General features: G+C 37.4%; 1 protein-coding gene across 6 annotated transcripts in view; it reads right to left on the bottom strand.

Moving 5' to 3' along the window:
- Positions 1 to 9,020, bottom strand: part of LOC125707050 (1-phosphatidylinositol 4,5-bisphosphate phosphodiesterase beta-1) — a 63,978-nt gene extending 54,958 nt beyond the window's left edge. For 2 of the 6 annotated variants that reach the window (XM_048973926.1, XM_048973927.1), the window contains exons 1-2: positions 8,629 to 9,019; positions 6,153 to 6,230 (exon numbers count right to left, since the gene is read on the bottom strand). In XM_048973926.1, coding sequence (XP_048829883.1) covers positions 6,153 to 6,230; positions 8,629 to 8,727 — 177 coding nt within the window. In that variant the 5' untranslated portion in view covers positions 8,728 to 9,019. Of the gene's footprint in view, positions 1 to 6,152; positions 6,231 to 6,422; positions 6,592 to 7,452; positions 7,569 to 8,628 lie in introns of those variants that run through there. The other 4 variants (XR_007382168.1, XM_048973930.1, XM_048973929.1 and 1 more) reach the window with 4 other exon arrangements.
- Positions 9,021 to 12,276: the final 3,256 nt, after the last annotated feature.

Below are 12,276 nucleotides of genomic sequence, written 5' to 3' on the forward strand. Positions count from 1 at the left end.
ATTTGTAGTGCAATAACATTTTTATAATGTTTGCATGTATTAACATGCACTGTACGTGTATAAAGAACACAATGAAGTACAACATTCTACATTGTTGACTATATTTGTTTTAGAAGTTAAAGCTATGACTGTTAAAAAATCTTACTAAATAAAAAAAGTGGAATTCAAGTTGACGGCGTCAATCAATGAGTGTGTTGTAACAGCTTTTAAAAAAGGAAAAGAATCCTTGTTTCATTAAGAATGCATTAACATTCTTCCACAGACATCGTAAAGCCCTGTTTTATGTAATTTTATTTCAGTCTATGCTAAATGTCACATTATTCATCTCCTAAACAACACGTCAATGACTCATTCAAGTATAATACATTTATTTTCTTATGTAACCAATATCGAAAAGTAAGAAGGGGTTTGAAAATAACAGCCCCCCCCCCCCCCTTCTTTGTTTTATCGGCTACACATAGCCCAGCCTCACATCCTTTGACAATCGCTTGTTAAATGCGTTACTCTTGACCACAGTTGCCATGTTAACTGAGGGGAAAAAAACACACACACAAGGTCATCCAGCTAAGGGCCTCACAACAGACCATAACTGCATTTGAAAAGAAAGAAAAAGAGAAAAAAAAACTCTTTCTGTTTCCTGTAAAAATGTCCACTCTGAATTTAACCTTACAGGATGCTCATTGTGCTCTGCATTGTCAGTATAAATTAATGTGACTGGGTAACAGAGAGGGTTTTATATAATGTATCTACGACCAAAACGCAATAGCAGGCTGCCATTTGTACAAAAGAACCCACATTTTCAGAACCCTTCTGGCCAGTGTCACTCTGCCAGATCTTATTTGTATATAACTTCATAGCTACTATGATCATGTACTAATTATTTAAAGCCAATGTAAGATTTTTTGTTCTATAATGCTTATAATGATTGTGTAATACTGAACTTTCTTGACTGAAATAAGTACATTTCTACTGTAAAATATCGAACCAGGGATCTATATCCAAATACGTATCTTGTGCATGGTCACAGAGCCCGGAGCGAGCCATTGGACAGCATGCCAGTCCATCTCAATGCACGTACTCACACGCCCAAATCGCACAGCATGAGCAAGTCGCCTACCGACATGTTTTTGGAATGTCGGAAGAAACCAAAATGAACATAGGGAGAGACATGCACATTCCACATTTACAGAGCCGGGGGGGGGGGGGAGGGGGAGGTGGGTAGGATCTGAACCCACAACTCTGTAGGGTGAAGCTCTACCACGTTAAATCACATGTGTTAGATTTTAGATTAAATAAATACAGAGAGTTTCCAGGATAGGCTCCGGACCCCCCGCGACCCAGTAGGATAAGCGGTTTGGAAAATGGATGGATGGATGGATGGATGGATGGATGGATGGATAAATACAGAGATCGTCCTGCTTGACTCTGGAAACTTTCTATCTTACTGTGGTTAAAATGTTGGCTTTTCTTTTTTCTTTTTTATGCTTTGGTAACACGAGAGACTGTTTCTGATATCATCCTGTCTAACTGCCCAAACAGCCCCGGATCTAGCAGAAAAGGCAGTCATGCCGTTATCCCTTACAATAATTATGTTGCAGAATCAGGAACGATATATAAAAAGTGACAGCATTCAGTTAGTTATTGACATTCAGTAGACTCAAAGTACAACACTTAACCAATGGAAAAATGTTAAAGCGAAAGATTTACAATCATAAAAAGTATAGGTGGAGTATGTATTTCCAATATTTGATTTATGGTAGGATTGTTTTTCCCCTTATTTCAAAAGGTTATTGTTACTTAAAAGGTAAAATAAATGAAGTGGGGAAAAATGAATAAAGGAATTTCCATTAATCTGTGTAGTGAAGGGAAAATATCAGATATATTGTTATAGTATTATGATTTTAATGCGATCAAACATTCTCCGTCTGATGTCAGGTCACATTAAGGGATACTTAACGACAAGGAAATGGCACGGTCATTTTTATTTTATTGCCACCAAGGGCAGAGGCTGTCAGTGTGTAAATGTGTGTGTGTGTGTGTGTGTGTGTGTGTGTGTGTGAGCGGGTATACCTTACCTTATGAGGACACAATGTCCCCACAATGTGGTGATTTTTTTCCGTCCCCATAAGGGAAAACTCAATTTAAAAAAAAAAAAAATCAATTAAAAAAAAATGCAAAAACTCTTGTAGTTTGCTTAGTTACTTATGGTTATGGTTAAGGCAGGGTGGGGGTTAAGGCTGTCATTGTTACCGTTAACATTTTTTCCATAAAAATGTATGAGTGGTCCCCATAAAGATATGTTTACCCGACATGCATGTGTGTGTGTGTGTGTGTGTTTTATTTAAAATATATTTTTCTCATGTCAATGCTGTCATCTCTCTTCCTGAAGTCATAACATTCAAACAGACAAGTTTTAAAATAACCCGCTTTGTTGACGGTAGTCTGCCTAAAGGCCGGTGTATGAAAAGACAGACAAAAACAGTGAGCCGTTTTAAGTCAAGCTGCCAGATCATCCTAGGGAACATATGGCTATTGGCTTGGCTCTGAGAACGCACACATTTCTCTCTCTATATTCGTATTTACACAGGGCCATGCTGACTTCTGCCCAACATATTCTAACATGATAGAAATGCCCTCAAAGCTATTACACTCTAAGCCTGTTTGTTGTGTCAGAAGCTACAGAGGATATATTATTGCTATTTTGCTGTGTTATTAAAATCCATCCATCCATTTTCCAAACCGCTTATCCTGCTGGGTGGCGGGGGGTCCGCAGCCTATCCCGGAAGCAATGGGCACGAGGCAGGGAACAACCCAGGATGGGGGGGGCCAGCCCATCGCAGGGCACACTCACACACCAGTCACGCACACACATGCACACCTACGGGCAATTTTGTTATTATTATAACTTAGTATTTTTATTTTTTTGCAAAAGTCCAGAGTTACAAGAAATATTACAGTGCATCATGCAACATCTTAAGTGTGGCCAATATTGCATGATGTTAAGTGCAAACAGTCAGCCGAAAAAATAGAAATCCCTTATACAAATATCCAAATCGTGTTTACTGTCACTCGCGTCCTGGGAGAAGAAAATAAGTCAACCATGAATTTTCCAAAAGGAAATAAATAGCACATCCACCCACCCACACACATACTGCACACACACGCACACACATGCACACAGACAGACATAGACACATGCATACACAGAATGTACTTAAATGTTTTGCTCTACCCATTGAACAATGACACAGCTGTGCGTTCAAATGTTTTTATGTAATTTTACACAGAATCACCATGTCAACATGAGGCCAAGTATGATGTGAGGCTTATAATCAAGACCAAGTGATATTGGCTGTTTAAGCCTGTTAGAAGCAGCTTTAAACATCTGAGTAGCTACAGCACTGAGGCTAATCACAGCTCTGTATATTATCATTTGAGGGATCAAAATTACAATGGTAAACGGAGAACAAGCGGGCTCTCTGCGTATTTCCGTTGGCTTGCTGCAACATCTGCCTACCCTATAGAGTAGACAACTCCATTGGCATTAGAACAGGTGCATTAGTAAAGGACAGGAGGTGTACTGTGGAACAGAGCTGTCCCCTCCATCTCCCATAATCCATTGGAACAATGAAATGTAATTGGTCAGGTGACAGAATATCATCAAGGTTCATCTTCCAGTCAAAAAGGTAGCTGACAGGGAGCCTGGAATGCTCCATACTAGGACCAGTTGGAGATTGTTGAATGTACATTTTGGAACATGAAACAAAAAACAGCTTGTGTTGATTTACCTCCGATTTAACTAAAAGCTTAATTTATCTTTGCTCTCACTTCTTCTTCCTCTGTTTTATCCATGTTCTATTTAAACAGACACACAAAGAGTCAGAACTTTTAATAACAAATATATGAATATTAAGATCCATCCGTCCATCCATCCAAACTCTCTAATTCTGAAGACTCTAAGAGTTTCCCTACTATAAACAAACAGTAAAGTAGTAAGACAGCAGCATGTGTTAAGGTAGCAGTTTTCTCATTTCTTCTCATTTATTCATTTCTTTACCATCAGTCCCACACGGGTGCATTGGAATAATGCATCAGCGAAAAAACAATAATTGTTAAAACACAGTATTTCCCAATATGGAATCTATATGATTTCAAATAATGAACAGGGACAAAAGCCATGTTAAAATAATGTTGTTGAGCAGTGGTGAGACTGGAATTCGTGTTTCCTTGTGTCTGTTTCCATCTATTTTTGTTTTACACTGAAAACTGCTTTTAAGTGCCAATTAATATTATGTAGTTTTATAAATTTCTCCTTCATAACTTGTCTCATTCAGCTGGAGCTTGGGTCAGTGACAGCATGTGAAATGACCTTCTCGTTAGCAGCTCAAAGGGAATATTTGTGTTGTTTGACACTCGATTGCTTAGAGATTAGGTACAGTTTCGATAAGAAATACACTCTGTATTAATGTATTTTCTGCCTCTTTGTTGCCATATAGCCAATATAACTTCACATCCTCCTCATAAGATTTTATATATAATCTTCAAGGACGTCAGATATTCAGTCTCCATCAACACTGTAATAACTTCTACCTTTCAGTTCTTGACATTGATCACAATCAGTCTTGGAAATGTATCTCTTGATGTACTACAGCGTTAAAAAAATATTTCTTGCAATACGCGAGTGATTATTTGGCCCTTTGCCTTCCGAATGCAGAATATCTTTCACAGCTAACGCAAGAACAAAATTACATCCCCTTTGTTTCTATAAAGGCAATATATAAACAGCATGTCAACAGACAATATACAGACTATTAGTACCGTGTGGAATCTTCTAGCAAAATGTGAAGTAGAAAAAGCTTCATGGAGCAAAAATATTTCTTTAGCATATATTCAAACGACAACTTTTTTATGAGTTCAGTCTGTCATTCATTTTGCCATAGCTGACTACAGCAATAATCTTCTGAAACACCTAACAAAAGGACAACAGAAATCTGAATATCCGGACAAGAGCAGAAGCACATGACTGCAGTGCGCCAGGTCTAGTTATACATCCTCTGTTGCCGATTCGAAACAACTGACTTGTAGCAAAGTGGGAATTTTTGTGATCATACATGATAAATGAGGCTTAAGAGTAGATTCAATGAAGACACCCGGTTTCATTTGGCATGATGCATGACAGCAGGCTAATACGGGTTTAGCAAATGCATTTTGTTCTTTCAACACTAGTCAGGCTTTTTTGGCGAGATTTTCTTACAAGTAGGTCAGATGATCCAGTTTAGCCTTTGTAAGCCGTTTTGCCCCTTCACTTGGCAAGTGTGTGTGTGTGTGTGTGTGTGTGTGCATATGTATATATACTTTATGTCTATAACAAATAGCTGCATTTTACAGCTTCTAGACATGTCAATTAAGAAATCGCATCATTAATGACTACTTCAAAGGATTCCTGAAACAGGCATTTACCATTCATTCACTGCGGGCATTTTTTAATGTAATGTACATTGATTTGTGAAACTGCAGTTAATAAAATTATTGTTCATTATTAGATTATCATTTTCTAGATGCACTACTACCCTGTTTTCCAAAATTCTGTGCTTAAGAAAATTTCCCATGCAGATATCTTGACAAAATATTTGACAAAATTATAATGGACGGTTCACAAATTACATTATATTTTAACAGCAAGTACCAGTGTCACAAAGATATTAACAGAAATTAGCGAAACACTACAGTGAACTGACGCTTATTTCTTTGTTTAAATTCATCAAAAAAGATTCTATCTTCACTAGATTCACTATCTAACACTATCTAAACCTACAAATAAATGCATTTTTATTTTACCGTATTTAATTTGGAATCAATGCAGCAACGTCCTCGTGCCAAAACAAATCCTGCACTTACAGCTACGCTGACTTTGCCAATAAAGTGAATTCTGATTCTGATTCTTTACCATTTTAATTTCTTTTTAAAAATCGACCATTACTTTAATTTCTTTTTGTGCAAGCTTTGCCTCAGGAGGATTTTTTTGTTTATGGATACAAAGTATCCTTTAATTAGTAATATATATTTTTTTGAATTTCAGCTCACAACAAACAATTGAATTGTAAATTGATGTAGACCCTATCATATTCTGTGAATGTAACTCTCAGTCTTACCTTGTTTTGATCTGTCCAATACAGGAAATAGCCCTGGGGGTCCACTCGTAAGGTCACCGGGGTCACTGTGGATGTGTCCTGGTGACATGAATTAAAGAAAAATAGAGATTTTCATTATTATTTTTTTTATTGTTTCTTTTTTATATTTTGACCTATTACAGTACGTAACACAACATCCATAATGTGTAATTCTTTGTCTGGCTTGGCTTTTTAAAAAGTATTATATTCCCGATTACATATGAAGTAAAGAAATAATCTTCAAGATTATACCTGTTTGTCCTACACAGGGTCCCAGAAGGCACGAGCGAAAGGCAGAGAATAACTCAGGACAGGATGTCATCCCGCTCCTCTGATGTGATATGAATGTATATATTTTTTCCATGTCTTATTTTGCTACCAGCCCAAGTATTTAAGTTTGACTCAGCCATTGCGTAAGTGTCCCACATATGCATGATTCACTCCGACTTGGAATAGTATCTTTGGGTGAATATCCCAAAATCCAGACACACAGAACAAAATGTACCTCATCCTCCAAGATCTGTTATTGTTTTATTTTAAATCTTAGGAGGACCTAACCATGTAGACACAGCATTTTAATGTTAACCGGCAGAAACCATCTTTCGCTGATGCAGAAGAAGAAAAGAGGATAGATTTTAAAACATGGTAGTTGCCATAGCAACAGCCAGCTGGTTTCATTTCTACACACAAATTAGCTTTAAATGGGCAAAAAGAAAATTTAACATGGGTGATGATAATAATATAATGATACTTCTGAACCAACAGAATGCAGTTATAAGAAAAGAACAAATTCCATATTGTATGCACATATATTCTCAGTTTCACATTCTCATGCTGTTGTCTTGCAATTTGCTCAGACTAGTTTATTGAGTACCTAACCACAGACACAATGCAGTTAGAGCGCATAGTGAGTGGATATTATATACATACCCTCAGCTCTTTCAAACGATCCGCATTAAGATAACGTCAGCGAAAAAGAAAATGTTCGCACTAGGTTTAAAATCGGACCTTATCACCTTTATAACAAGCTTAGCGTCGTACTTCTACTGGTACTCTTCTGACGAGATTATTGATCTTAATTATAAAATGCTACGCTCATCAATAAGTAAAAACTAACCAAAACTCGTTTCAAAGAATTCATCTGATATGTATGTCAATTATAATTTCACTCTCCTCATTTTCACTCTGTAGTATTTCACTCTGTCAACCCTTTTCTTGGCTGCTGATTCTGCTTCTTTGGATCCTTCAGTATTGAAATAATGTATTTGGAAATAACACGTACCTAATAAACACGGATTAGGCACGGCGAGTTGGCGGTCTATCACTGGACACCGAAGCACATCTCGATATGACAGGCATGCTGTCAGTATCTACTGTCAGGAGTTGCTACTAATCCTACAGGTCACAGCACACAATCATGAAGTATGGAAACGAGTCTTCTCTATGGCCTCGCATTTATCTTCCAAGGTCCATTTAACATCAAACATTTCTGCCGGACAAAGGCGTGAAGAAGGCAATGCCAGCGTATGAATCAAGCCTTGCGTTTGTGGACCTTCGATTTCCCCTGACGAATGCATCCGCGTTCGTCTTATATATACCTAACGTATACGTTTATGTATATAATATGTAACCGCGATATTTTATCTTTTTTACCAGCCAGAGGCAAATACGACATATGGCCAAATAGATGAACAGAAAAGACTGGAATCCACACTTGGCCACCAAGAATTTGCTTTCCAATAACCAAGATCTTCGGCTGTCATGTTCCCTGGTGAATGCGAGCGCATCGAAAGACGAACAGGCTCATTTAGATACAAATGGAATATTCCTGCCCCGTATATTAAATGTTTTATTGCATATAAACTGTTTAAATAGCGTTGGCAGGTCGAATAACGTTAAAGATAAGTGTTTAAGTGCGCACTTTGGCTATTCCATCGGCAATTACAGGATCTGATGTTATAAAGTTGACCAGGAAAATTAAATATTAGCTACTATAACACATTGGGATTGTTTTGCCTCAGAGATAACGACAATCATGTTAGCTGCTAGACAAAAAAATGCATTTAAAACATGTCAAAGAGATATTGCCTGCATTTCAGAATGATATTCCAGCGACTTGACGGAACATTAAGTTGGGCTTAGGCAATCTGAAGTAAATTTATAGGTGCGTGGTGACAGGTGAATTTTTTATTCTACTTTAACCATTTTAACTACTTTAAAATAAAGCCATCAGTGGCAAGATGTTTCCGTTATTTTATCCTTCCGAAAAATTGCATTTAAAGTTCCCCCAATCGTACGAGAAGTTACGTATTCATGACTAAATGTCGTTCATTTCCACCTTGATCGGCAGCACTTGTTTCTTTTTGTCACCCATGCGACATTACCGAAAAACTGAAAATGGAAATAATGAATACGGAATATGAAGCTCTCAAACACAGCCATCTGTATGCATACTTACATCATCCCATTTCATGAATTTGCTGCCTTTCTTGAGACTCTCCGAAACGGAGACAGGTTTCAGCTGCAGTGCGTGAACTCCGGGCTGTGCCCCAGCCATTTACTCATTTAAATCCGAATCAAACGGAGAAAAACTGAAAATAAATTCGGCTTTCTCTACCCCACAATTAAAATGATCTATATATATACAGCAGAGAGTGAATGGGGATATACCACTGGGGTTCAAGCGGACACTATCTTCCTCTCTAACGTTTCATTGTCGCCAAAAAGAAACACCGTGAGTGAGAGACAAAAAAAAATACAGGGGGAGCGGACGACTGATACGCGACTCCCGATTTGAAGGAAGATGCAGAGCAAAGGGAAAGCGAAGTGAGTGGGTGTTCACGGACTTATTTACAGCGGGCAGATTTGCTCGCTGGGATTCAACGCCTCCTAGCGCTTATCCTGTCAAGCAATCCTACTGCCGCTAGAGAAGGAAAAGATCAACAATTATACCAGTGTACTGCGTGGGAAAATACTGCTAGAACATTTTCAAGTCGTATAGTCTAAATGTCATGAAATGTATCTGATAGAGCGTCACTGCATACAGAAGTTACGTTTTTGAAGATTTTTAATAGTAATGTTTCAAAACTTAATTTTGAAATGTAACTTCTTTTCCCCCAGGATATTTGGCAAGCATTTAATAGAAACATATGCTATTTGAACCTGGTGATCCTGTGCGACCTTATTAAAGCATATAAACTTCAAGATGCCTTTACATAATGCTGCACTAACCACACAACATAACTGAAATCTAAATTGTTTATCGTTTTATATTGCGCCAAGGCCTATTTGACACAGATCACTGGATTCTATTTGGCTTTTCTATTTAGAACCATGTATTTTGGTTGGTTTGTTTGCCTTTGAGCTGTTGCAGTGTTCTCTTGTAGGTATTTTAAGATCTTGTTGCAAGGCAAGCACAAGAACTCAGCAAGCAGGCCGAGGAACACCTCGGGGTGTGGGTGGAACACAAGGAGTGGAACGGGTTAGATTTCACCTCGAAATACACTAGGTTTTACATTTATCAGGAAAAAAGTACATTAAACCCATCCATTGCTTGATTCATCTGCTAATCTGTCCATCCATCCATCCATCTGCTTACTCAGTGAGTCTGTAGCTTATCCCAGAATGTTCAGGACATTTCAGCTAGCTGTGTTTTTTGGACAGCAGGTGGAAAATGGAGAACCCAGTGCAGAGCCAGAAGAACAAGGAAAAAGCTGAACACAGCTCTGGATGGCAATCAAACATGCAACCTCCCAGGTGTGAGGCAGTAAGCTAACCTAAAAGCTACACTGCCTGGCAACATAAAAGGACATCTCACCCTCCTCAGCAATTAGCATAGCTTCCGTTGGCAGTGACGTCTAGACTGAGGCATGGTAAAAAAACCAAAAAAACTAAAAACTGACCCTAGCACAACATAAACTATATGGTCTAAACTAATTAAAAGCCACTTTATTACAGTACTGACAGATAAATAAATACAGTCATATATCCGTTTTATTGGCTGCATAATCAAAAAAAAAAAACATTTATAATATTTGAATTAACAATCTTTTATGTAAGTTTAATTAAGTAAGTGGATTTTTCAGTGGACAGTTTTATTTCAATGGCTTGTCCAAAACTTGGGAGAGGATGCTTGTCCACTGCAGGGCAGGTACACTCAAACAAGCACACACTATGGGCAATTTAAAAATGAGCGATTCACTTGGATGAAACAGCAGGAAGCGTGGCCACCTAAAGGGAATCCACACAGCAGAACATGCAAATTACAACCCTCTTCCCTGCAGGTGTGTGTGTGTGTGTTTGTGTGTGTGTGTGTGTGTGTATGGATTTTTTCAATAGTTACACTGTTAGAAAAAAGTATCAACTTGTACCTTTTAGGGTACAGTTACTTGTCACTGGGGCTGTATGTACCCTCAAGAGTCTGCCAGTTGTATCTTAGCTCTAAATAAATATACCTTTAAGGTAGAGAAATCAGCTTTGAGGAAGATTTTTGTACTGTTGGGGGTTCATTAACGATATTTGTACCTTGGGGAACAAAATTGTACCAAGGTTATAACCTTTTTTCTAACAACGCATTGTGGCTGTTTTTGGGGAACCTGATTAGTTAAAAGTAGAGTAGAAATACAAAACTACTGACATTAATTCTAAATGCTTCAGCTAAAAAGGCAATTGGGAGTCCTTTGATGTAGATAAGGCAAGCATAGCTAATGCATGTGCTACCTAAATTCAGCTGATCAGGCAGGATATATTCAGATCAGAGTGGGAGTAGCAGAAGTTTGTTTTTCTTCTCTCTTTTTTTATATTCCCTCCACCACTCCCCCTATCTTCACATTCTTGAAGATTTTTTAATGGACTGATTTATTTAAAAAAAGACAGAAAAACGAAAAAAAAAGGAACAACAGCAGAGAAGTTAGCAGAACTTTGAGATGTTCAGTATCTGCAATGTAAAAAAAATTATAAAATGTATGTTATGCTCTATATATATATATATATATATGTGTATATCTATGCTCTATACTGCTCTATCCTGAAGAGTAGTTATAATGGCAATTCAGTGTTACTTTTGTATTAGTTGGTTATCATCCTGTAAATTTTGAAACATTTTGTTAGATTGAAGAGGATATAATGATATTCTGTATCATTTGTCTGGAGAGTAGATTTTATTTTACAGCCAGCACTGATCAGTTCTTCCCAAGACAAAGTACCCCTTCAGAGTAAATCCCTAGAAACAAACAACTGCACAATTGTTTCTATATATGTAATGTATTTATAGGTTATATCCTTTTTTTAATGTTCATATTATAGTGTAATGTAGTCATGTTGAGCTTCAGTTATTTATCCTGGGAATAACTGTCAATTTCATTTGATTTACGGTATCAATGTAATGTTAAAGAACTGAACATGCCTGTCACCCCTGTCGTATGTGACATCATTTCCTGTCACCCAGATGCCAGGTCTGGAATGCTTCTGGGCATTGTGAGCTGCTGAGAGGTGGACTGCATTCACTACAAATGTCTGCCTTAATTCCAGACTATTACAGTCTTACACTGTCAGTGACCTGCCTTTTATTTGGAGGTCTAATTAACAGCTTATTTAACAACCTGGGTTGAAGCACAGGGTAATGAAGGAGCTGAAACTCCTTCATTTTGTCAGCAGCTGAAACTTTTAATTTTAGTTTCCATTCTTTCTTTAGTTAAATGCTTTAAAGGCATATTTTAAAGGCCAGCCCAAATTTTATATATTTATATTACTGTATACTGTGTCCTGCATGTACAAGCCCAATTTCATCTCCATTTTTAACCCACAAACCGCTATATAATCTATATTTATAAACTGATATGCCATATTTTGTTACATTTGTTAATCTATATTGATATCTAATAACATAAAACCAATCCACCATGTTAGAAGTTAAACTGTTATTCCGTTATAAAACTTTAAAGCCCATTAACAGTCCGTGGCAGTTGCCTATGTCAGATTTATCTGCATTAGCCAGTACTGAGTAGATTTTTTGCAAAAAATGTGATTGCTTGGTTTTGTTATCTTTAAATCATTGTCTTTGCGATTAAATATTTCAACACATTTGATCGTTAATAGTTAATTTGCC

The sequence above is a fragment of the Brienomyrus brachyistius genome, chromosome 14 (assembly GCF_023856365.1).
Source record: "Brienomyrus brachyistius isolate T26 chromosome 14, BBRACH_0.4, whole genome shotgun sequence".
Taxonomy (NCBI): Eukaryota; Metazoa; Chordata; class Actinopteri; order Osteoglossiformes; family Mormyridae; genus Brienomyrus; species Brienomyrus brachyistius.